This window comes from Eulemur rufifrons, chromosome 8 (assembly GCF_041146395.1).
Source record: "Eulemur rufifrons isolate Redbay chromosome 8, OSU_ERuf_1, whole genome shotgun sequence".
Classification (NCBI taxonomy): Eukaryota; Metazoa; Chordata; class Mammalia; order Primates; family Lemuridae; genus Eulemur; species Eulemur rufifrons.
Window position 1 is genome coordinate 121,828,041 of NC_090990.1, and position 26,460 is coordinate 121,854,500.

General features: G+C 38.1%; 1 protein-coding gene and 1 non-coding gene across 4 annotated transcripts; one reads left to right on the forward strand and one right to left on the reverse strand.

Annotated features, from left to right (window-relative positions):
- Positions 1-1,288: 1,288 nt before the first annotated feature.
- On the reverse strand, positions 1,289-25,577 carry TIPRL (TOR signaling pathway regulator). Of its 3 annotated transcripts, XM_069479096.1 has the most exons (7): positions 25,354-25,577; positions 17,349-17,528; positions 16,581-16,680; positions 11,426-11,557; positions 5,516-5,611; positions 2,552-2,614; positions 1,289-1,594 (listed from the first exon to the last, which is right to left on the reverse strand). In XM_069479096.1, the coding sequence occupies exons 1-7, from the start codon at positions 25,455-25,457 to the stop codon at positions 1,451-1,453; spliced, it is 819 nt and encodes a 272-aa protein (XP_069335197.1). In that variant the 5' UTR covers positions 25,458-25,577; the 3' UTR covers positions 1,289-1,450. The 3 variants fall into 3 exon arrangements, with proteins under 3 accessions (XP_069335197.1, XP_069335199.1, XP_069335198.1); XM_069479098.1 differs by lacking the exon at positions 11,426-11,557; XM_069479097.1 differs by lacking the exon at positions 5,516-5,611.
- On the forward strand, positions 19,196-19,302 carry LOC138391023 (U6 spliceosomal RNA). The gene has a single exon (XR_011234667.1). It is a non-coding gene; the product is annotated as a U6 spliceosomal RNA (small nuclear RNA).
- Positions 25,578-26,460: the final 883 nt, after the last annotated feature.

Consider the following 26,460-nt stretch of genomic DNA (forward strand, 5'->3'; position numbering starts at 1 on the left):
AGTTATTTCAAGTCAGAACAAAAGGAGTGATTTTTTCTGCCTGCTCATCAAAAAATTATTTTTAAAAATCCACTTCAAATAATTCCTGGCCAGGTCTGGTGGCTCACACCTGTAATCCTAGCACTTTGGGAGGTAGAGGTGGGAGGATCACTTGAGGTCAGGAGTTTGAAACCAGCCTGAGCAAGAGTGAGGCCCCATCTCTACTAAAAATAGAAAAAATTAGCCAGGCATGGTGCACACCTGTAGTCCCAGCTAGTCTGGAGGCAGGAAGATCACTTGAGCCCAGGAGTTTGAGGTTGCTGTGAGCTAGGCTGATGCCATGGCACTCTAGTCTGGGCAACAGAACAAGACTCTGTCTCAAAACAAAACAAAAAACCCAAATAATTCCTTATTTGGTGCTTTATAATAATTTTTCACTTTATGAAGACCATTTAGAAATAATATGTTTAAAGGGTGATCATCAAAATAACTAAATGGATTTGAAATGTACTTTTGTGTACTTTTTGTACTACGTAGATCCAGTGGTAATTAATTACATTTTACTGGATCCCCTATAATGTGACAAACATGAATCTTAAAATAGAAAAAAAAGGCTTTTATATTTTAAACTATGCCCCCTCCTCCTCTACACCTATCCCCAAATATTTTAAGAAGAAAATTAATCTTGTTGCTTTAGAGGTTGATGTAATATTTGCAAAAACCATTTGTTAGTAAACCCTTCAAACTTTTTAGGACCAGTATCAAATTTAAGGATGTATTCACTCCAAGGATGCATGAAAGATGGGAATTTAAAATATCAGTACAAACAGAACTACGTATAAGAAAAAGCACCTAAAGATGGAGGAAAGATAGCGCCGACACCGTGTCAGTGGTAAACCACGTTCATATGTTTCCATGTACGTAATAGCTTAAGTTCTCCAAAAAACTAGGCTTTTTTGGTTCTGGTTCTACATTTAAAACTGTCTTTAAATTTCAAAGCCAATTTAAAATTAGGAGGAAAATATATTATAAAATTTTGTGGGTGAAGATCATTAAACTATGAGGTTAATTTCCTGGATGGCAAGTTACAACTCCTGTGAAAGTCAAAAGGCATTGGGATTCGGTGATTTAATCTCCACATGTTAAAAGACGGTGCTTCATGATGTATGCGGACTATGCTCACTACTCACGACACACACATACATTACTACTGCCGAGATCCCACTGTCATAATTTAGAAATCCAAATTTAACTCCAGAAAATAAAAACTCTGGAATATGAATTTGAAGACAGACCGTACAAATAGCAGTTAAGTGGAACCTGCCTGTGACAATCCTTTATTATTGTTTTTTCCTTTAAGGCTACAGAAAATCTGCTTGTAAACAAGGCAATTAATTCTCATAAAAATACCCCCCTACAAATAGCCAAGGTGTCCAGTCAGTTCCACCGTAAGTATATGTTGTATCACATTCTATTTTGCAGGTGTACTTTCTTGTGAGCCTTCTGGGTTAGGATTAATTTTTTCTGGAAATATTAGCTTCTCACAAACTGCTTGCTTTATTGGTAAATACTGGGATATTTCATTAGGTTCCGTGAACAGAGAAGGTGGAACATGCTAGAAAATACACAAATCATATTAGCATATACTCAGTCATCATATTGACATTTCTTAAAAATATTTTGGTTCAAGCATTCATAAAGCATACCAATTTCAGAATCAGGTGCAGTATATGTATAAAAGGAGCACCATTAATTGCTCCTAAAAATAACAGGTATTTCCTGTTATTGAATCATTCAACTTTGCTACTAAATGATTTTTATTAAAGATCACAGGATTATATAATTTACAATGCTCCCATAAATGTCCTAATAATTTAATACATCTTAATTCAATCCCCTGTCCCTGCTGGTTTTGTAACCTGAAAACACCAGTCTTCAGTTAGAGCCCAGTATGCAGTCTACAATAGAATCTAAGCAACTTTTCTAACCCTAGTATACTCTATACCCAGACAGAAATAAGAACTAAGGGTGAAAAAAGAAAAAATCAAGTTTGTAGGAAGGTATCACTTTTTAAGCAACCCGTTATAGAATCCTTAAATCTACGGAAGCCCTTCACAAGTCCCAAGGGAGCAAAAAGTAAAGGAGAATTACACCAAAACAAATGAGTCATGGAAGAGAATCAATACATTTTAGGAAGGAAAAAAGAGACTGTGTAGAAAGAAATTATAGGGTGGCAGGGCGGTAAGTGGAAGGAATATCCAAGTGGTGCCAGTTGTAGCTCCACTGCCAACCAGCTACGTGACTACGGGTAGTAAGTTACAGCTCTGGGTCTCAATTTCTTCAGAATAAAATGTGCAAATCAGATTGGATGATGGCTGAGACACCTAACAACTAAATGCTCTTGTATTTGAGGTAAGCTCAGAAAAGTTATGCTCCAGTAGAATTTATACTATAGAGCCCATTAGGTGAATGAATGGGTTTAGGGATGTAAATTTAGGTGGATGGGGTTGAAGGATAACTTAACACGAAAAATTAAAATTCAACTTCTAAAAACTGAAATTTAAATACTTACCATTAAGTTAGCAATTTTGCTCTCTCGTGATGTATATTCTCGTAACATGTAGGTCTTATCAGCCTAGATTTACAAATAAAAAAGTTGTAATAAATTTATTTATATTGATTTACAAAATCCTTTCTATTAAACAGACCCCCTACATTTTTAGAACAGGTTGTGAAAGTAGCATGAAGTGTGACAAAAACACCTCGTTCTACGTTGATAACTCCTATTTAACTCTCACAGAGAACTCTGAATTAGTATTTCCAATCTCTATAAATTATAGTAATACTACATACATATATGTAAACAGATTTAATAATTACCATGTAAAAGAAATACAAGCAAAGGTTTTACTTTGAAAGAATATGTATATAAATGAGATATGCAAGAGACTTTAATATTACTTCAAGTTTAGACCAGGCAAGGTGGCTCATGCCTGTAATCCCAGCACTTTGTGAGACTGAGGCAGGAGGATCACTTGAGGCCCGAGTTCAAGATCAGCCTGCACAACATAGCGAGACCTGCATCTCTACAAAAAATTAGATGAACCCACTGAACCCTAGTAGCTCAGGCAACAGAGAGATCTTGTCTCAAAAAAAAACCAATAAACCAAAAACTACTTCAAGCTTGGAACTACATCTTTTCTTTAAGCTGTATTATCATTTACCTACATAACTGTGGCTACTTTTACGCTCCAAAAATTCTTAAAAAAAATTTTATTCTCTCCTAATTTCTACAAAATTCTTGCCAAATTGCTTACTTAAAATCACCTTTTTTAATACTTCAGTTTTTCCCATTTAAGTTTTTTTTTTTTGAGACAGAGTCTCACTCTGTTGCCCGGGCTAGAGTGCCATGGTGTCAGCCCAGCTCACAGCAACCTCAAACTCCTGGGCTTAAGTGATCCTCCTGCCTCAGCCTCCCGAGTAGTTGGGACTATAGGTGCGTGCCGCCATGCTCAGCTAATTTTTCCTATTTTTAAATGCCCAGCTAATTTTTTCTTTTTCTTTTCTTTTTTTTTTTTTTTTTTAGTAGAGACGGGGTCTCACTCTTGCTCAAGCTGGTCTCGAACTCCTGACCTCAAGCAATCCTCCTGCCTCAGCCTCCCACAGTGCTAGAAAAGCATGAGCCACTGCACCTGGCCCCCATTTAAGATTTTTAAGTTAAGTTTGAGAACAGCAATTTATTACAATTTGCTTCTTGGTGAAACATTTTTCAATAAAAGAAAAACCACAAAATTATACTCCCTTAAGGTTTCTATCTTTTATATAAATAAAAATAGATTGGCCGGGCGTGGTGGCTCATGCCTGTAATCCTAGCACTCTGGGAGGCTGAGGTGGGAGGATCGTTTGAGTTCAGGAGTTCGAGACCAGTCTGAGTAAGAGCGAGACCCCCATGTCTACTAAAAACAGAAACAATTAGCTTGGCATGGTGGTACAGGTCTGTAGTCCCAGCTACTCGAGAGGCTGAGGCAGGAGGATCCAGGAGTGTGAGGTTGCTGCGAGCTAGGCTGATGCCACAGCACTCTAGCCTGGGCAACAGAGAGAGATTCTATCTTGGGGAAAAAAACACAAAAACAGATTAATGCTTACTGTAAAAAAATCAAATCATATAAAATTATAAGGAGGAGAGTATAAACCATCAGCAATCACAGCTCTTATGGATAACACTACCTTTAATTATTTAGAAATCTCCACACAGAATCTTATATGAATAGATTCATACTCACTTTTTAAAATTCAACATTGAGATGAAAATCTTTCCAAACTAGTCAAATATAACTATCTGTCATTAATTTTAATGATTGTATATTTTTCTACTACATAGGTATAAAGTAAAGGATGTAATCAAAGCCCATTTAATGGGCATTAAGCTCTTTCCTTCCTTCCTTTTTGCTACTATAAACTACAGTGCTGTGAATATTCATGTGCAACAACACTGGGCAATTGCCTGGTTAACATTTGTGGATTACTGTATAAAAGAATCTTTTTAGGATATAGTCCTAAAACTCAATATTGTTTAGTTGAAACATAGTATTTTTAAAATTTAGATTTCAAAGTTTCTGGGAGACAAAAATGTAGCCTACTTTTAGTAGTTTACCACCACTTTTAAAAAGAAAATGGTCTGTCACAGTCATCATGTTATTTCAAGGGAAAACACCATCTCTAAGTGAAGAATTTGGGGAAACACCAATTCAATCCCACCCTACTGGGTTCAAATACCAGTTCTACCACCTAATAACTACACAAGTTGGGCCAGTTACTTAATCCTTTGCCTTGGTTATCTCAACTATAAAACAATGATGATAACAACATTGATTTCATGGGGTTGTCATGAGAGTTAACCATTATTATGACTATTGTAAGTAATATTGGTGATCTCTTCTTTATTTCCTCATCTTACAGAATCACAAATCTGAAGTTAAAAATTCAGAAAGGACTGGCTGCTATAAAGATATTAGAGGAATTTTTATGACTCAATTTAAGCCGCCTGTTTTTTAAACTTTTTTTTTAAACCCTGCATGTTATCAGTTCCTTCAGACGGAACACAGAGCTTTAAAACTTCAGAACCATCAAAGTAATTAGGTAACAAAAATTTCAGGAGGCCATGTGATTGGTATTCCTAACATCAGGACATATATAAACAACATATATAATACTATAAACGAAGGTGAGTTAAAGGACAGTTTTCTTAAATAGAGATTAAGTATATGCAAAATTCTTAAAAAAGCATCAGAGCTCTCCCCTCACTAACAAGTGTCTTTTAGAAAACATTTTCAGCTACCAGAACTTTTAGAAAAGGAGATGTAATGTTTCCATAACAGCATGCAATTAATAGTCAATCTGAAACACCCAAACTTAAAGGTTAGAAGAAATGTCATGTAATATAAGCATTATTTAATTTCAAATTCTCAGATTAACAAAGAAACAACATCAATAGGCCCAACATCACTTAGTATATTCAGTAAATGAGAAAAGGTACCTCATGGTAAAGTCTTGTGTCATTCATTCTGATAAGCACCCCATCAACTCTCAAGAAAAACCGCAATAGCAGGAAAAAACTAGAAGGCATTACTCTCTGAAAAAAAAAGTATATTAATATTTTAATGAAAATCAAATATTTTATTACTTTGCTAAAAGAAAAATTTATTTTTTGGCTGGGCGCTGTGGCACACGCCTATAATCCTAGCACCCTGGGAAGCCTAGGCGAGAGGACTGCATGAGGTCAGGAGTTCGAGACCAGCCTGAGCAAGAGCAAGACCCCGTCTCTACTAAAAATAGAAAAAAAAGCCAGGCGTGGCAGTGTACGCCTGTAGTCCTAGCTACTCGGGAGGCTGAGGCAGGAGAATCTCTTGAGCCCAGGAGTTTGAGGTTGCTGTGAGCTAGGCTGACTCCACGGCACTCCACTCAGGGCAATGGAGTAATACTCTGTCCCCCCAAAAAAAGAAAAATTCATTTTTTAAAAAAGCATTGAAAGAGGGCTGAATTCACAGTATATAAAAATCTTTGAACTAGAGATTCTTTGTCCTAGCTCCAGCTAGCCTCAAAACCTTATGTAAATTATTTAACATTGTGGTTTTAGTTTCCTACAATAGAATAATATTTTTTCTAGGTTAAAAGATATTGAAGTTTAAAAGACTTAAAACATATCCAAGTAATATGAAAATTGTAATGTTCATTTTAAAAAATGGTAGTACTGATAGTAAATGTCAACACCAATAAAATGAGAATGAAAGAACAACCTCATTCTTTGTCACTACTCACTGTTATTCACTTTACGTCAAATAAAGGCAAAAGACCCTAAACAGAATGCTCTAATTCAGTGCAACCAATTAGGTACTATTTCATATTGCCAAAGAATGGTTTAGCAGAACATTTTAAGATGTTCTTAACATCTTTCATCTGTGGCGCATCTACAAATCCCTGTGCTTCCCGAGTATAACTGCTGAAGAAAGCCAGAATCAGCGGTGAGAACAACAAGGTAGGTCCTGGTGGCAGAGAGGGAGGGGCTGATGGGGTATGAAGTATTTAGGTCTTTAAAATAAATATGCTGACCATTTTACTAAATAAATATTTATTGTCTACTAAGTGCCAAGTTCTTACTATAGTAGGTCTTGGATTTATATAAATGAAAAGATAGAATTTCAATGTTCAGAAAGTTTATCAACCAGGGAAACAGTCAAACAAATGTGGTAGCTGGCATAATTGAGGCATGTACAAAGTTCAATAAGCACTCAGAGAAAGAAGTACCTAAGTCTCCTGAAGAAAGAGAAAGCAATGCTTGAGCTGACCATGGAAAGAACGGCTGGGAATGGGAAGGAAAATTCTGGAAAGACGAAAAGCATGCACAAAAAGTACTGAGGCATGAAATAGTAAGACATCTTCAGGGAACTGCCTATAATTCCATATAAGCACAGGGCTACATTAATGAAGAAAGACGAAATAACAGAATGGCCCAATAATGATAGTGGCTTAACTGCCTGGAGAATCAGCAGCCACAGGCCAAGCTCTTTCCTGCCTTAGGACTTTTATACATCCTGTTCCCTTACCTGGAGTATTCTCCTGGCTAAAGCTTACTTGTCCTTCAGTGAAAACGTCACTTCCACAGAGAGGCCTTTCTTACCATTCCATATCATAGTAGATTTCTTGTTATTCTCCCTCATAGTCCTCCAGCACAAATTAACAGATTTGCAACTATATTCATTCATGTGTTTACTTACCCAATGCCTCTCTCTCTCTCCACTTGACTACAGGCCCCAAGATGATAGAAATAGATGCTCTGTTCATTACTGTATCCCTGTTGCCTAGAAAAGTATCTAGCACATAGCAGGTGCTCATTAACTATTTGCTAAATGAAATCAAGACTAGAAGCTATCTTTGCTGGAGAAAAGGCTCCCAGCCAAACTGCATTCTGATGGGATTATCAGCAACAGATTTAAAAGCAAGACTTATAGTAAAGAAAAGCTGGAGAAAGAATCTGACTTATGACAACTTTGATATGCCACAATTGGGAAGCACATCATTATCTGACATCACTATAGAGTGATATCTATAATTTATAGGAAAGACTGATGCGCAACATTTCTTCACATTTTAAAATTAGTTATCAACAGTCACGCTGGGCAAACACAGGCAGCAAGGTGAAGTACCATTTCAGCACTGCATAGTGGGGAAAGTAGGAAATTAGGAGACCAGAATTCTAGTGCCATTTCTATCGTAATTCAGTGGTATATTTTAGAGCAGCAATTCTCCTAAGGGATATTTAGGAATTTGTGGGGGTATAATTTGTTGCCACAATAAGCAACCAATACCAACATTTAGCAAATAAGGATCAGAAATGATAGAGCTGAGAGGCACGGGACGATCCTATACAACAAATCCAGTCCTGAATCCCACAAAACTTCCAATATCTCTCCTGGCATTCATGTAGGTAAAAAAAACCTATTTCTAATTATCTGACCTTATACTTAATTCCATTTTACATAGAAATAAAAAAATTCACCCAATTATCCAGGAAGGTAATTTGTAAGTCAAGAAAAGATTATACTTTGTTTTGTTTAGAACTTTACTAAGAATTGTTCACCATTTTGGAAAATTACATCACCAGTGCCAGTGCTATTTGTGCTGTTTGAGTCACTGATTGATACCTGCCATCTCTGTGAGCCTACATTTGTAACTGTTACATTCATAGTAACTCAATATACAAACACTTTAGTACAGGCATATTATGCATTTACGTATTGAAATATATTTTATACTAAATCAATTTCCTCCAATTTCCCTCTTATTTTATAATTATGATATTATGTTGATTTAGTGGAGAGTAAGTGTGTTATATTATCTGCAGATTTCACTTCAGGACAGTAATATCTATCAATTAATACTTCAGCTTAGAGTATTAAAAAAATGGGGTTAAAGGTTAAAAAAAATGGGGCAATGGGCATAAGGTTGAGAGCCACTAACTTAAAGTTACTGAACCATCCAAGGTCTCCCTCTTCATCTGTAAAAAGAGGGAATGTGAAGAAACAATTTCCGAGGCACTGTCACTCTGTAAAATTCGACAGTTCTATAGGACTACATTTCTAACAAAAGCTACATCTACACAGGCATTGCAAAATTCTTTGTACCAGAGATGAAGGATATGTTCCTGCCCAGTATACTTGGAATCTATGTAAAACATAGAAGTAGAAGGTGGACAACATTCACTCCTGACTCTACTTGGAACGGTACTATTAGCTGTAGCAGCCTTTACAGAACACCACAGCATTACCAGTATTTGGCAGATAGGAAATTTGTTTTCTTTGAAAGCTAAAAACTAATATATTAGCATGAAAATAGATTCTCTCTAGATCTCTATTATTAGAATAGTCATACAAGCCATAAGTCCTAGCAAGGATAGAAGAATGTTAGGGACACAAAATTTTAACCTAAAAACAAACATTGCTGAGAGGAGCTAATTTAGAAATACAAAAGAAAAATTAATTTCTGAAACAAATCTTTTAATTAGATATGGGTAATGCCACTTATATAAAGTTTTCAAACTCATAATAAACTCAATGAAGCAAATCTAAAATATCCCAAATCTCACTGTGCACAGAGCTCTTTTTCCCTGGGAAACTGTACTACAAGGAAATTATGATTTTTTTTTTTTTTTTAATAAAAACTTGCCTAGGTATATATAGAATTGAAAACAAGGTGGAGGCCGGGCGCGGTGGCTCACGCCTGTAATCCTAGCACTCTGGGAGGCCGAGGCGGGTGGATCGCTCGAGGTCAGGAGTTCGAGACTAGCCTGAGCAAGAGTGAGACCTCGTCTCTACTAAAAATAGAAAGAAATTATATGGAAAACTAAAATATATATATATACAAAAAACTAGCCGGGCATGGTGGCGCATGCCTGTAGTCCCAGCTACTCGGGAGGCTGAGGCAGTAGGATCGCTTAAGTCCAGGAGTTTGAGGTTGCTGTGAGCTAGACTGACGCCACGGCACTCACTCTAGCCCGGGCAACAAAGTGAGACTCTGTCTCAAAAAAAAAAAAAAAAAAGAAAACAAGGTGGAAAGAGCACTGTAAAACTTTGAACCTAAAAGGCTCTATCCAAAAACAGTAGGAATCTAAAATAAATTGCTTTTTTATACAGGCAGTTTCTATTAGCTCAACAATATTTCTTTTCAGAGTGTTTTATGATTATCACGAAAACCGAGAAATAAACATTCATAAGCAATTAGTCTTCCAATTCCAAAACAATTAAAAACTTAGTCCAGGTACAGTGGCTCATACCTGTAGTCCCAGCATTTGGGGAGGCTGAGGAAGAAAGATTGCTTGAACTCAGGAGTTCAAGTCCAACCTGGGCAACATAGCAAGACCCTGTCTCTACGGAAAAAAAAAAAGATACCAACCCATTCTAAGCTTACAAGACCACTCTACAACATGATACTGACTTTGATGCCCTCTTTCTTAAAAAGTTCTACTTCCTTAGTTTCCCAAGCACCACATTCCTGGTTTCTCACTTACATCCTTACTTACCAGGATAGTCTTTGTTTCTACAGAAGGAAACTTCATTTATCCATACCTCATTGCCCCTAAGTCAGAAACTATGTCATTTATTTTATTTAGAGCAGTATCTGTTACATTGTTTGAAAGAAACCAATCCAGAAAGACACTATTTTAATGAAATCCTTCCAGGCATTCTTAAAAATGCAATCCTATCATATAATTTATAAAAGTTAGACAAGGTAAAAAGAAGGAACATTTTAAGAATATATTACTCTTCAGTTCGAGTCTTACTATTTACTGTGGTATACACATACTACATTTATGCCCATATATTCTCCAGCAACTGCTTCATCCACCAAAGCATCCGTGCTCCCCACATGTCTATCCACTTATATACAGCATAGATAGATCCACCCACTTGGATACAAATGCACACTCAAGACATGCAAACTCATAATGAACATTCAGCATAGTCTATTCAGCAGGTGGGCAGACTAGTGGAAAGTAACATGACTGGATGAGTTGGAGAGTGAATACATCTAAATAAAAAAAGTTAATTCAGAGAGTGTTATAAGTGAGCAAGGGAGTAACGGGCTATGAAAACAATTATCTAATGCTGGAATGATTTATGTCAGACGGCACAAAGAAAATTTTGTAAATAATTAGTTTCATGACCTTAGATATACTAATCTTTTTGGGCCTCGTCTATACAACATGGAGAACTGGATAAAATGATTCTGTAAAAATTCATTACAATTCCAAAGTCCTATGATTCTACAGAAAAAGTTCACTTTTGTAAATACATTAAAGTTTATTTAACTAAACTAGTTTAAAGTAAACTAAAGTCTTAACACTATACTAAGATTTTGTAAATTTTATAATGGATATTCAGTAAGATATACTCTAGACCCAAGTGAAATTGCATATGGCATCACGTTAAGACTCAGTGTGGGCCGGGCGCAGTGGCTCACGCCTGTAATCCTAGCACTCTGGGAGGCCGAGGCGGGTGGATCACTCAAGGTCAGGAGTTCAAGACCAGCCTGAGCAAGAGCGAGACCCCGTCTCTACTAAAAATAGAAAGAAATTATCTGGCCAACTAAAATATATATAGAAAAAATTAGCCGGGCATGGTGGCGCATGCCTGTAGTCCCAGCTACTCGGGAGGCTGAGGCAGTAGGATTGCTTAAGCCCAGGAGTCTGAGGTTGCTGTGAGCTAGGCTGACGCCACCGCACTTACTCTAGCCCGGGCAACAAAGTGACACTCTGTCTCAAAGAAAAAAAAAAAAAAGACTCAGTGTGATTCAAAGTGAGCCTTACATTTCTGCCCAATGTTAAGAATGGAAGAAAAAAAAAAAGAATGGAAGAAAGATATTAATTTTAAACAAAAATCATAGTACTCACAACTTTCACACTCAGGCTTGAAACTCCATGATCATGAAGTTCATCCTCAAACAGAAGAACTTCTTCAAAAAACTTAATCTGTTCTCTGGCTTTCAATTTCTCTGTGTCTATGTGATCTGTTGTAGGTACAACCTGAAAGAAAAAATTTAAGAAGGAGCACATAAAAAAATTTTAAGGAGCTACAAATAAACAGGAAAGTAGTTTTTCTTGTCAGTCTTTTCTGCATAGCCAAGGCACACATTCTAAAATTAGGTGTTGTTAGTAGACACCAAAGGTCAGAATATACCTCGACTCTGAAAAACTGAAGACATTACAGACATCTGATATTGTATCTTCACAAAAATATAGAGTAAAAATTCATCATTTTTCATAGAAGCCAGATTAAAACCAAGTGTTCTGTTGTGGCTATGAGAAAATTAATCCACTAAAAATCAGTGTGATGAGTTACTACAATAGAAGGTCAAAGCAGTTTTGTGTTGTGAAAATCCATTTTAAGACATTCATGTGGGACTTGTAAAATATTTTTCCATTTTTGAATATTGCATATTTTTTCAACCAAACTCCCCAAAGCCTACAAACAAAAAAAAAGTGCTTTAGATAATAAGGTAAACAAGAACTTTTAGAGAAATTCTGGGGGAAACTCCTGGCACTGCAAAAGCCTTTGAATGAAGCTGGCAATTTTTTCAATGTATTTTTTTGTAGCTCTCAGAAACACACATACATAATCTAACAAAAGCATCAAAAATCCCAAGGCAGATCATATGAGCAGCTCACTGATATATATACCATGCATATGCCATTTTCTACTATATCCAATTTTACTACAAAATGTTCAGCTGTCCTATTCTTTGGCAAAGTTTATCACAAATAAATACAACAGTGCTTGTCAAAACAGAGATATTCAGTAAATGGTAGCTATTATTTTGCTTTACTTAACAGTTATGATTAGGTCATTTATTTGACTTATGGACAAAATGAAGAGATGGAGAATAATTTGAGATAACTGGACAAGAATTAGAAGAAAATAATAAAGGTCGCTGAAGAGACTACAGAGATTTGCCGGAGAAATCTAAGGGAGTATTAAGTGATAACAGGGGGAAAAAATTTCCAATGAAAACAAAGTGGCACAGTTTGTATATGATTCCCAAGAGGTGAAAATATGTCCATAGTTATTCCATACTCACCTACAGATAACACTTTAGGCAGTTTTATTCTAAAATGCATCTAGAGCAGACAAATAGCCACTTCTGAAGGTGAAAATTGGGAGGGGAAGGGAATTAGAGTGTTGGGACAGGGCATATAACCAACCTCACGCATCACACATAGGTTTATGATCTATTTAAAATAAAAGTTGGTCTGCCAACTACGACTGCCTAAGGTTATAAAACTTAAGTTACATGCACTTGTAAATTCCCTCTCTTTTATATAGCTTTAGTTCTAATAAACTAATTTTATTACATTTTTAAGATTCTCCTCTTGGAGTCTCTGTTGCAGCTACTCAGCTTTGCTGTTGTAGTCTAAACCACCCCAGATAATATATAAATGAATGCACATGGCTATGGTTCAATAAAACTTTATTTATAGACATTGAAATTTGAATTTCATATAATTTTTGTGTGCTATGGAATATTTTTCTTTTCATTTTTTTCCTCCAGTCATTTAAAAAATACAAAAATAGGCAGCCAAACAGATTAGACTCCGAACAGGTAAGACAGATTAGGTCTTAGCTTGCTAACCTTGGTCTAGGAACAGAGTTTGAAGTGTAGTAGGTCTGTAGATAAGAAGTTCTGAAACCAGTATAGCTCTTCAGGGTGTCATCCCAAAATTGGGAGTGGGCAGGGAATTCTCCAAGGACCCTGCCCTTGGTAAACACTGAGCATCAAAAGCTAGCAGAGCCCAGCCTCTTCTCTGGATTTGCCAATGCTGATGCCTCAGGGCAAAAGTCGGCCAAGTACAGACTCACTTTTCTAGACTCCAGTCTTCTTCTGGATCTCTGCCCAGTAACTCCTTATTGCCTTGGCCATTTCATGCTTTTAAGAAGTTTTTGGGCCGGGCATGGTGGCTCATGCCTGTCATTCTAGCACTCTGAGAGGCTAAGGCTGGAGGATTGCTTGAGGTCAGGAGATTGAGACCAGCCTGAGCAAGAGTGAGACCCTGTCTTTACTAAAAACAGAAAAAATTAGCTGGGCAACTAAAAATAGAAACAAAATATTAGTCGGGCATGGTGGTGAGCACCAGTAGTCCCAGCTACTCAGGAGGTTGAGGCAGGAGGATCGCTTTGTTGCCCTCTAGCCGGGCAACAAAGTGAGACTCTGTCTCAAAAAAAAAAAAAAAAAAAGTTTTTGTTTTTTCAGCCAGGTTTTTAAATTGTCTTTGACAAGAGTGTTTGTCTAAATTACTTATTCTGCCAATACTGGAAGCCAAAAGTGTTCCATATGTTTTAAGTTTAGCTGGTTTTTGTTTTTTTCAAGGTGTCTGAATGCAGGGAGGAGACAAATGGAGTTGAAGAAGAGAGAAGGCTGAGAAGTATAAAATTTTAAAAGTATTTGTCACTGCCCATGAAAGCAGATAGCATAAAGTTAAATATAATGAATGTTTCTAACTCATGTTTTATCTAATTGATTTTTGTCTTTCTCTTTCAAACATTTTATAAGAACAAGTATATAGGCCGGGTGCGGTGGCTCACGCCTGTAATCCTAGCACTCTGGGAGGCCGAGGCGGGTGGATCGCTCAAGGTCAGGAGTTCAAGACCAGCCTGAGCAAGAGCGAGACCCCGTCTCTACTAAAAATAGAAAGAAATTATCTAGCCAACTAAAATATATATAGAAAAAAATTAGCCGGGCATGGTGGCGAATGCCTGTAGTCCCAGCTACTCGGGAGGCTGAGGCAGTAGGATTGCTTAAGCCCAGGAGTTTGAGGTTGCTGTGAGCTAGGCTGACGCCACGGCACTCACTCTAGCCAGGGCAACAAAGCGACACTCTGTCTCAAAAAAAAAAAAAAAAAAAAAGAACAAGTATATAAATGGCAAGACTGACGGCAAGACTCATTTTAACCAATTATTACTGAAGACATATATGAAACATTAATAATAAAGTAGCAATTTTCCAATGAGAAAATTCACATAATGATTAATTATTTTGGAAGTCAGGAGCATCTATAAGGAGACTTTTTTTTTTTTTTGAGACAGAATCTTGCTCTGTTGCCCAGGCTAGAGTGCCATGGCATCAGCCTAGCTCACAGCAACCTCAAATTCCTGGGCTCAAGCGATCCTCCTCCGTCAGCCTCCTGAGTAGCTGGGACTACAAGCGTGCACCACTCCATGCAGCTAATTTCTTCTGTTTTTAGTAGAGACAGAGTCTCGCTCTTGCTCAGGCTGGTCTCGAACTCCTGAGCTCAAGAGATCCTCTTGCCTTGGCCTCCCAGAGTGCTAGGATTACAGGTGTGAGCCACTGTGCCTGGGCTACATATACGATCTTATTTCCTACCTCACAGCTGGTATTATCCCCAGTTTATCAAAGTGAGAAGCAAGGCTTAGTAAGATTAAATTTCTTTTCCATGCTGGTAAATGAAGATGCTGGGATTTGAACCCTAGTCTGTGTTCTGCCAACGCCACTCACTACCACCAATGAGTGGGTGATCACATTGACATTTATCAGCAACACCTTAGAACAAGTTACACTGTAGGCTGAAGTGTCAAGAAGAGAGTACTGAACACATGCTTTTCACCTCCTACTGCTCTCACACTCCCTGTTTCTATTGCTGTGGTTCTTGCTCCTCAGTCACAGTTAATGCTACTTCATGGCTTCCCAGAGGCTTTTCCTAAGTCAGCCCACAAAGTAAGGCATCATCATAATTGCATGGGGTTAAAGCAAGTTCCCATTTCCCATTTCCTTATTCCTGATAATGAAATATCAAATGGTTTATGCTCTCTGAAAAGCTTTTCAATCAGAAGAGAGGAGGCAGGAGAACACTAATCTATGAAGTAGTATAAGGACCGAAATAACCTTGCTCTCCCATTAGACCATAAAGGAGGAATTTTTGTCTGTTCTCTCTTGTATCCACAGCTCCTAGCAGTAGTGCCTGGCAAGTCGTAAGAGCTCAAGAAATATCTGTTGAATGAATGAATGAATGAATACACATTCCCTCAAAAAGTGTTTTTTACTAGAAGCACAAAAAAATAGTTAAAACTTATAATGTAGGAAAGGCAGAAACTGAAGATAAAAATTATTAGGTTCCTGCCATGAACTTATCTTCCCAAGATTCTCAAAATTTCTGTACAGACAAGGAGCCCATATACTACCCTATCTTCTTAATATTTCTGCCTGAGCACCAACATATGATATAGGGTCTCTAATAGTTACTTTTAATATTAGTATAAATATAGTTTATGGTGAAATAATTTCATTCTCTATAATAGTCTGTGATAGAGATAAACAACACAAACTTGCTTCATTTCTATCATATTGTAAGATTTCAAAATACAGCTAAGCTTCCAATATAAGACCTACCAATTCCACCTTACCAGTGTCATTTACCATGAAGTTAATCCCTTCCTAGTCAGGGCTACACAGACGCAACTTAACACTAACACAGAGCTTTAGAATTTATTAAGAACTTTCCCATAAAGTATTTCATATCAAAATTCTGCTGTAAGGTAGATATTTCTGTTTACTCAATTTACTGATAAAATTGAGTCTCAGATAGATTAAATAACTTGCCTAGAGTTATACCAGGTTCATACTCAGTACAGGCAGGATACAAGCTTAACATTGTCTGACCAAAAGTTCTGTTTGCCCACCTATTTGTTCATCTGTAAATTTATAAGCTACTAGCTAGCAGCTTCTGTCTAAACCACTTAATACATTACCAAGGACAGATCAATATTTTAATGCTTCTTGATGGTAATAATAAAAACATTAAGGCAGTTGGCCATTGCTACGAACCACACTTTTAAAGTATTGTTCCACTATGGCCTTCCTTTATTTTCTGCTGATAAATCAACAACCAAAATCCCCTCACATTAGGTTCTAAAGCCTGCCACAGTAGAAAATGAAGACAATGAAAGTAGTGGCAAAAAAACAATCCATTACTAGAAAGTTCTATTGCTGAGACTTTCCAAAACAATTGACTCATAAAAGCAAAAAGTAAGATTTACCTTTAACTTAAGAGATTCTCCAAGTAATGTTCCCTTATAATCTGTTGTATAGGTCCAATCATATGGTTTAATAACCTCTTTGGAGTGTTCACCCTCCGTCCTCAAATATCAAAATGAGAAGGATCAGATTCAGTTATGTAGAATATAGATTATCTGTATTCATAGACCATATCAAATTACATTCTACAAATAATATAAAATATCCTACAAATACATGCACTTGTCAAAATGCACTATTATATGATTTTTCTTACAGTTTTCTGCACATTTATTGTTATTTAACTTGTTATGTGCTGATGTAGCCTTTCCAATTAGTCTGTACACTGCCTGAGGACATGTATAAGTTTAAAGGCTTATAATTCTTTGTATAAGATACCTAGTACATAATAGGCACAAAGTAAATAATTGCCAATTTGATTATCAAAGAAAATAAATTTTTTTTCCTAATTTCAATGCTCCTCAGATATTCAATGCAGGTCATAAATAAACATTTTCTTAAAAAAACAGGAATATTAAGTACAATGTACTGTTTCTTCACCTAGGAACACTGAAGGCTTGAAAAAGTAAACCCTATATACCTCACTGCAACTGTAATTCAATTTAACTCAGCAAGTATTCAAGTAATGGGTCCTTGAATTCTACAGTGATACAACTATAAACTTTAATTGTAATACTAGTCCTTCATTCTAATAAAATACACATATATCATTACTGAATATTTCTTTCAACTCTTCTTTTTGTTTAACCCATAACTGACTGGGCTCTCACCTGCTTTCCTGCCATTCTTCAGCGCAGGCTACTTTAAGCATTCCTTGATAGTTGTTTACACATCTTAACGCATCTGTAGCATTGAACTCAATCCCAAAGCCAGAGCCATGTTGGATTCTTAAAACATTGTCTCCAAACATCATTTCAGGGAGAGATGGCATATGCAATTCATCAGCTAACCTACAGATAATCAAAAGTCAGGTGAGGTTATTTTATATCATTGTTGGCATCTTTTTTTTTTTTTTGAGACAGAGTCTCACTTTGTTGCCTGGGCTAGGGTGCCATGGCATCAGCCTAGCTCACAGCAACCTCAAACTCCTGGGCTCAAGCGATCCTACTGCCTCAGCCTCCCGGGTAGCCGGGACTACAGGCACGCACCACCAAGTCCGGCTAATTTTTTCTATTTTTAGTTGTTTGGCTAATTTCTTTCTATTTTTAGTAGAGATGGGGTCTCGCTCTTGCTCAGGCTGGTCTCGAACTTCTGAGCTCAAGTGATCCACCCGCCTCGGCCTGCCTGAGTGCTAGGATTACAGGCGTGAGCCACTGCGCCCAGCCAACTGTTGGCACTTTTGTTTCCTTTTCATCCCCAAAGAATTCTTTCTATTAATACATTACTGAATGAGTCAAGTAATCAATAATAAACATATATTTGTAAAGTCTATATATAATGCTTTCATCATCATATTTTTATGGCACTACACTACGTAGTAGGCTAAATAACACAGATAAACAACTATACAAATGCATATATTGTGTAATATCAGCTTATTATATTACTATAATATATATTATAAATAACATATATATATATAGGTAGAGCATTATGCTAATCCAAAAATCTGAAATCTAAAATGCTCCAAAATCTGAAACTTTTTGAACATGGACATGACGCTCAAAAGAAATGCTCAGTGGAGCATTTTGGATTTCAGATTTTCAGATTAGAGAAGCTCAACCAGTATGTATTCTGCAAATATTCCAAAATCTCAAAAATCCAAAATCCAAAACACTTATGGTCCCACACACTTTGAATAAGGGATACTCAACCTGTATTATTATTATGATGATGATATTATAATATAAGTGATATATGAAAAAACAAAGCAAGGTAATTAGGGTATGGGGGGGTGCTATTTTAGGAAAGATAATCAGAAATCACTTCTAAGATAGTGAAATTTGAACCTTGAAAGGACCCTGTAAGTTAAGAAATGCTCAGAGAGTTGAAGTGGCTAATCAAGATCACAGATCTAGAAAGTTTTAACACCAGGCTTTTTCCAATATACTAGACCGCCACATATACACTCAGACTTCATTTGGCCAGCCTCATTAGAGAAAAACGTTCTATCAGCCATAGTAAAAAGCCAGAATCACAAATTCTCAATCCACAGATGTGTTTTGATTGGCCTGCACAATATATTTTTTAAATATTCAAAATAGTCCCCAACAACTACAGTATTGAGAGTTGTCAACAAAAATTAAGAGATTTTTATATAATCCGGACTTCTGGTTTGCTTATTTTTTTCTTTTTTTTTTTTTCTTTTTCAAGACAGGGTCTTGTTCTGCCACCCTGGCTGAAGTGCAGTGGTGTGATCATAGCTCACAGCAACCTCAAACTCCTGGGCTCAAACAATCCTTCTGCCTTAGCCTCCCCAGTAGCTAGGACTACAGGTGCATGCCACCATGTCTGGCTCATTTTTAAAATTTTCTGTAGAGACGGGGTCTTGCTGTGTTGACCAGGCTGGTCTTGAACTTCATCCTGGCTTCAGCTTCCCGAAGTGCTGGGATTACAGGCATGAGCTACTGCACCTGGCCCTTTCTTTCTCTTTTTTTGGTTAAAAAAAGTAGACCTGGTGCTCGCTTCAGCAGCACATATACTAAAATTGGAAAGATACAGAGAAGATTAGCATGGCCCCTGCACAAGGATGACACGCAAATTCTTGAAGCGTTCCATATAAAAAAAATTAAAAAAAAAAAAAGTAGACCTGGCAACATTGAACCTGTATTGCCACGTGGTACCAATTGGCTAAAGTTGAGTAGAAGTTGCCCCCCTTTAAGTGGGGCATGTACTGTCTAGTTCACCGGTCCCCTTGGCCCTTTAGAAAGTTGTGTTTATAATCCCTGTTACAAAAGTTTTTAAGTGGCATTAGTTACTTCTGAAAAAAGTAGCCACATGTATAGGTTACCAGGCTTTATGACCCCATCACCTTGGTGACAACCAGGACTTTCAATTTAGAGATAAAATTTCAGCATCCCAACCAAAGGCAATTACTTATGATCTGGCTGGAACCCCTGAATCTTAGCCTGAGAATTCTGCCTAATATAAGCATCCTGTATTGAATAATGATCAATTAACTCACTCTGATTCTCTCTTTTAAGAAATCTGAGTGACAGTCAAATGAAGCACAAGCCAAGAGACATGGCATGAAACAGAAGCCACTGGGCAGACAGGAGGGCACAGTGAAGTGGAGTTGTTAAGTAACAGGAAGGGAAGAAGACAAGCAAAAGCAACGACCTGAGAAATAAAAGTAACAAGAAGAGTAAAGACTTCTATAGTTGTTGGGGCCACAAGAACTGCTCTCCAGTTTCTAAAATTATTCCTATGTTTAATCATGTCCTCACATAGTATTTTTTTTTTTTTTTTTTTTTTTTTGAGACAGAGTCTCACTCTGTGCCCCTGGCTAGAGTACAGTGGTGTCATTCATTCATAGCTCACAGCAACCTCAAACTGCTGGGCTCATGCAATGCTCCTTCCTCAGCCTCCTAAGTAGCTGGGACTATAGGCGCACACCACTACCCTCAGCTAATTTTTCTATTTTTTGTAGAGACAGGGTCTCACTCTTGCTCAGGCTGGCCTCGAACTCCTGAGATCAGGCAGTCCTCCCACCTCGGCCTCCCAGAGTGCTAGGATTACAGGTGTGAACCACCGCACCTGGCCCTTTACATAGTATTAAATTCCCATTACTTCAGGCAACCTGGGTCTCCATTCCTTGCAACCCAAAAGCATAACTAACACAGAGATTTCACACAAGTATATTTTTGAGTTATTTTATGTACCAATTTTATTTTATTTTAGAAATTTTTCAAAATGTTTTTATAGACTTTCTGTGTTTTTTAAAAAACGAATATAAAACTATTTCTTGATCAATGTTCACTATTCACCAGTATTTACAATAAAGTAAACAACAATATACAGTTGGGTAACATTCTGATTACTACAAAGTTATTGGTTTTCCTGGGTTCTTCTGAACCAATAATCCAGATAATGAAAAGACTGAGTCTACATGGAGAAAATGAGTTAGGTAAAGAAAAAATATGCAGGTCAACAGCTTAGATTTAAAACATTTATTCACCCATTTATGCCAGCAGGTTCTAAACTGCCCAACACCTCTAACCATCTGATTAGGTTTCTATCAGTGAAGTCTTAGACATCCCATAAATCATAACCTTTTAGCCAATATAGCATAGGGAATTCAACACTTTGTAAAGGAACGGCTCACTAGAGGAGTCTTTAAAATTCCATTTAACTAAGTCTTGCTTGGCTAACTAAAACACACCAAGATTTGTCTAGTTTCCTCATCCGGGTGGAGAAGTTGTTGGTAGTGATAAAATTTTTCCTTTCAGGAATTTTGCAAATAAACTGATACATTTATATGACTACAGATATAGATTCTGATATAGCTGTCTTTAAATGATCCAACTTAAATTGCTGACTTTTCTGTGTTCTTAAACAGATAATAAAAGTTATTTTACTTTTCTTGATGATCAGAGATCATCAAGTTTAATAGTCACATAAGACAATATCCTCAAGTTCAGTTGAGTGTACACGCCTCTGGCTGCTCCAGCATGCAGGTATCTGTCCCTGAAGCACACCATCCCTTTTCATTTGGTTTCTAGTCTATTACAGGCTGGAAAACCAAACAAGTACGCTTCTTAAAATTGCATAATGAAAAAAAAAGAGAGAACATGAAAAATAACAATTCATTTATTAGGGCAAAGAGACTATGGGGAACTTTTTCTTCCTTACATGTCCAATATGGTTATAATTAAAAGGTACAATAGGGTCAAAAGTTTAAATATGCACTGAGAGAAGTTCTAAGGGATGCACAGGATTTCAGTGTAAGTTTTTATGACGGCTATTTTGGCAAATCAGAAGGCTTTCTTTCCTTTTTCTTCTGGATTTTTGAACAGCTATATTACATAGCTATAATTGTTAGTTAAGGTAAAATAATACTATATTAAAGAATATATTCTTACATAAAGCCAAAAAAGGATCCATGAATATATCCCAAGTCCACAATCCCTCTCCTTCCAATTGCTTTAAAACTATTTCCAATTAGATATACTAAACAGGTCTGTGTGTGTGTGGTGTGTGTATATATAAAACAAACAAGTAAAAAACCCTGCATGACCAAATTAAACAGTTTAGGTTTTAGATGGAAAAAACACTGGTTCTTATTGGAAGCATCCATCTCATTCCTGGATCATCAAAGGCCAATAACTTTCAAAATAAAGATGGTTTTAATTCCACTACGACTGCCTAGGAAATGACTTCACACTCACAGTGCTGTGTCTCCAGAAGTGCCATATTTCTGGTGAACTTTTTGTTCTTACATGACAATTATTAGTATTAATACATTAATATTAGCTATGAAGACAAGATAACAATTAAACAATTAAAAATATTGTCATTTGTAGGAAAACAATTCTTCCAGTTAAATTCTCTACTTGTTATAAGTCTGAAAAGGTGGTGATGAAAAAAGCAGAAGCCCCTGGCACTGGTGAGGATACCCAGGACTTGCTTATGTGGATTTCAAGAAGGATTATGCCAATTCACATTCCATCCTCCGGCAACAATCAAGCAAAAATACCAAGAATTTAATCAAATGTATACCCTTTGACTCAAAATACCAGCTTTGTGGCCTGGCATAGTGGCTCATGCCTGTAATCCCAACACTTTGGGAGGCTGAGACAGGAAGACTGCTTGAGGCCAGGGGTTCGAGACCAGCCTGGGAAACATAGCAAGACTACATCTCTATAAAAAATAAAATAAAATAAAATAATATAAAATGAATTATTAGCTTTGGGATAGCTATACTAAAGAAATAATCCTCAATACAGAAAAAAACTATACATATTAATAGTTATAAACAACCTTATTTATAATAGTAAAAAAAAATACTCTAATTATAAAGAATAAATGATCATATAAACTAGAGTATACCCATACAATGAAATATATGGAACCATTAAAAATATTTAAAGAGAGACTATAATAATGTAGAAAAATGCTTACAGTAATAGTAATGAAAAACACTGGTCATGCATTGAATACTTATTACATCTGTGTGTATTTATGTGTGCACAATCAGTGATATCTTTTTAGTTGCACATCTTTAGGATGACACCTAATAATGTTAACTTTTTATCATAAATTTAAGTAAAATTTTTCTTTGTTATTAGGTGGCAGAAAATGTTAATATAATACATGATTCTATGGGTTTTACCCAATATATCAGGAAAAATCTGGTAGGCCTACAAAATATTCCAATTATATATGTAAAAGGTGAAAGATTGATATGATCTGAAGAGGAACCAGAGTATCCACTTATAAATGTAAAAGAATCACTGTTCCTAACTTAAATTGCTTCAGATGTTCTAAATTCAGAGTATCTTAAACACAGGCCAGCCAACTGTGGTGGCTCATGTTTGTAATCCCAGCACTTTGGGAAACTGAGGCAGAAGGATCACTTGAAACCAGGAGTTCAAGACCAGCATGGGCAACATAGTGAGACCCCCATCTCTACAAAAAAATCAGAAAAATTAGCTGGGCATGGTGGCTCGCACTTGTAGTCCTAAGATACTCAGGAGGCTGAGGCAAGAGGATTGCTCGAGCCCTGGAGTTTGAGGCTGCAGTGAGTTATGATTGTGCCGCTGCACTCCAGCCTGGGCAACAGAGCAAGACCCTGTCTCAAAAAATAATAATAATTAAATATAAAAATTTAAATTAAAAAAAATTATAAACACAGGCCAAAATGTCCCATTTCTAATGTCAAGCTTCACTCTTAACAAATAGGTATAACCAGTTATAAGGGCAAGAAGAGAGGAAGCCTCTATAAGGGTGAGAAGAAAGGCAGCTTCCTTAACCCAATATTTTACCTAATCAATTTATTAAGCACCCTAGAGGTTTTTATACACTACGACAATGCAACACAGAAAACTTTAAGATGGGTAAGGGTATGCCTTCTTTTTGTCATATGAAAAAAGGACTAAGTATACTTGTAGACCTATTTTAGAAATAATGCACAAGGAGATTATAGATCTGAAATTTGATTCCCTTAAAACTGTCCATGTATACAGCATCTCTTTGAGAGTCTGAAAGTAAATTATATGGGTACCCCTATTTGAAGCTGACTGTTTTATATATATAGTATAATTACATTGAGAGGAAAAACTCAGAAGAGTAATTCAATCTGTGATGAGATGAAGGGAAATTTTTTCCCTTTCTTTTCTGTATTTTCCTAATTTTTTTCACTGAATCTTCAAGAATGTTACAATTCACTTATTTATGACTCTTCCCTGGTCACTCCTTCTGCCTGAATCTTAATGCAAATGCTCCCTAGTGTTCTAGCTCATGATCTTGTCTTCTGGATGACTTCTAGATAATCTTAATTCATTCCTAAGGCTCCAGGTACCAATTATAAGTTAATGATTCCCAAACCTAAACCCACAGATGTCATCTTTTTGGAGCTCCAAGATAAATACCTCCAAATGCCTACTGAACATCTCCGCTTCATGACCCACACCCACCTCAAATTTCAACAAACTAAATTCATCCTCTGTCCAATGCCTGGCCCCCAATCTGTTCTTCCTCCTGTGCTTCTCACCTTGTTCAACGGCAACGCTATTCATGCAACAGCCCAAGCCAGAAACCTTGCCATCAGTATAGATTCTTCCTTTTTTATTTCTCCTCTTATCAATTGTCCATCAAACCCAGGCACTTAATCTTCCAAAACCTTTCTTCTCCTCTCTCTCCTACTAACTGGTCTCCTTCCCAGCTCTGCAGCTCCAATCCCGACACACACACACACACCCCCCCGCCCACACACACACACACACACACACACATATCACCTCCAAAGAAGTCTTTCGAAGTGTGCATGTGATAACGTAGCTCCTTTGGATAAAATTACAATCAGTGTTTGTCAGGTAAAATTCAAAACTCCTTAGCCTGGCATAAAAATTCCCTCGGTATCTCGCCTCCCCTGGGGCCTACCTCTCATTTCTCACTACTCCCCCTCTGGTATCTCACGCCCCAGTTCTTCAGACCCGTCACAGCTCTCACTCTCCCTGACCTCCCGGCTCCACACGCGTCCCTAACTCCCAACCCCCGCCCCCCACCCCCGGAACTTTGTCAAGATTCGGTTCAAGCATCCCGATTTCCCAGATGCTTTGTCCCTCTAAAAGATCTCAAATCACTCCGTGTCTACATCGTCATCATAAAGTTATTCACAATGTAATATAATTGCCTATCTGTCCCTCTGATGAAACTGTCAATTATTTGAGGCTCTGGCTGTCTTTCAATGTTGCATATTTCAAGTGTCTGGTACAGCACCTTACATACTAAAAACTAAACATATATATCATAGCCGTCATTAACCCAAGAAAACAGGTCACAGCTACTCAGAAAGAAAGGTGGCGCCGGCTGGGGCAGGAAGAGACGTTTGGGTAGGGCAAAGTCCATCAAAACAGTCAAGCTTTACTCAAACCCAACGGAGTGACAGTTTCGCCAAGGCAGCGCCTTGCGAACTCCAACCAGTGGTCTGGAGGTGAGGGCAGGGCAGCGATTATTTACCGAAGCTGTCAATCAAAGGGCCAGTCGTGAGGGACCGAGATTCGGCCCCCGGGGAAAGCAGAGGGGCCGCACCGAGTTCGCCCTGCCTCCCGCGTTGGCCTCCCGCCTTGGCCCAACAACCGGCCCACGCCCGCACCCCGCGCCCCGGAGCCTCACTTCTCGACATCCGCTGATTTCATGATGTGGGTCTTGGATGCCGTCAGCTTCCAGGGACCGAAGGAGAAGTCCTGGTGGCTGCTCTGGAAGCCGTGGATCATCATGGCTGAGGCGACGCCCACGGCGGCCACACGGAACGGGCTGGAGCAGTGGCAGCGGAGGCGGCGACAACGGCGGCGGCGGACACCGGTTCCTCCGCCTCCCTCCGGCCCAGCCCCCGCGGCTTCCGAGCCGTTACCATGCCCGGCCCCGCCCCCTGCCGGCCGACCCGGACGCAGCCCCGCCCCTTCCGCCTTCTTCTCCGCCCTCTGCTTTTTGCTTCCGGGACTAGTCGCTAACGTTCCGTGACCTGCGTCCTATGTAACGACGCTCCGGAAAAGAGGCTTGGGGAGGGAAGGCGTGGGGCTCCGGCTGCAGAGGGTGTGGCCCAGGGCGCGTCGCCCTCCTGAACTCACTGGGTGGCGACGTCTGGGTGGGGGATGGGGGTTTGCGGAATGACAGGGAATGGGAAGGCGACTCTGACATGACCCTCTGAAAGCAGTACAGTTACCTCGTGTGTTAGTGAATTGTGGTAGAGAGGAAGTGCCCAACGTTTTTGTGTTGAGGCCAAAAAAAAAAGTAATCCCTTAGGAAGTCCATAATCAAGATTTAGAAGTGGCCTTCTAGCCACGATTGACTAGGACAGCCTCCTATCAAAAATTTCATCCTATAGGCCAGGCTCGGTGGCTCACGCCTGTAATCCTAACACTGGGAGGCCGAGCCGGGAGGATCGCTCCAGGTCAGGAGTTCTAGATCAGCCTGAGCAAGACCCTGTCTCTACTAAAAAGTAGAAATTAGCTGGACAACTAAAACTATATAGAAAAAATTAGCCGGGCATGGTGGCGCATGCCTGTAGTCCCAGCTACTGGGAGGCTGAGGCAGGAGGATTGCTTGAGCCCAGGAGTTTGAGGTTGCCGTGAGCTAGGCTGACGCCACGGCACTCTAGCCAGGGCAAAAGGGCGAGACTCTGTCTCAAAAACAAAAACAAAAAAAATTTCATCCTATACATATTTCAAGACTTTCCATGGTCTAGCTGCTACCGAGGCACTCACTATAGTGGAAACAACA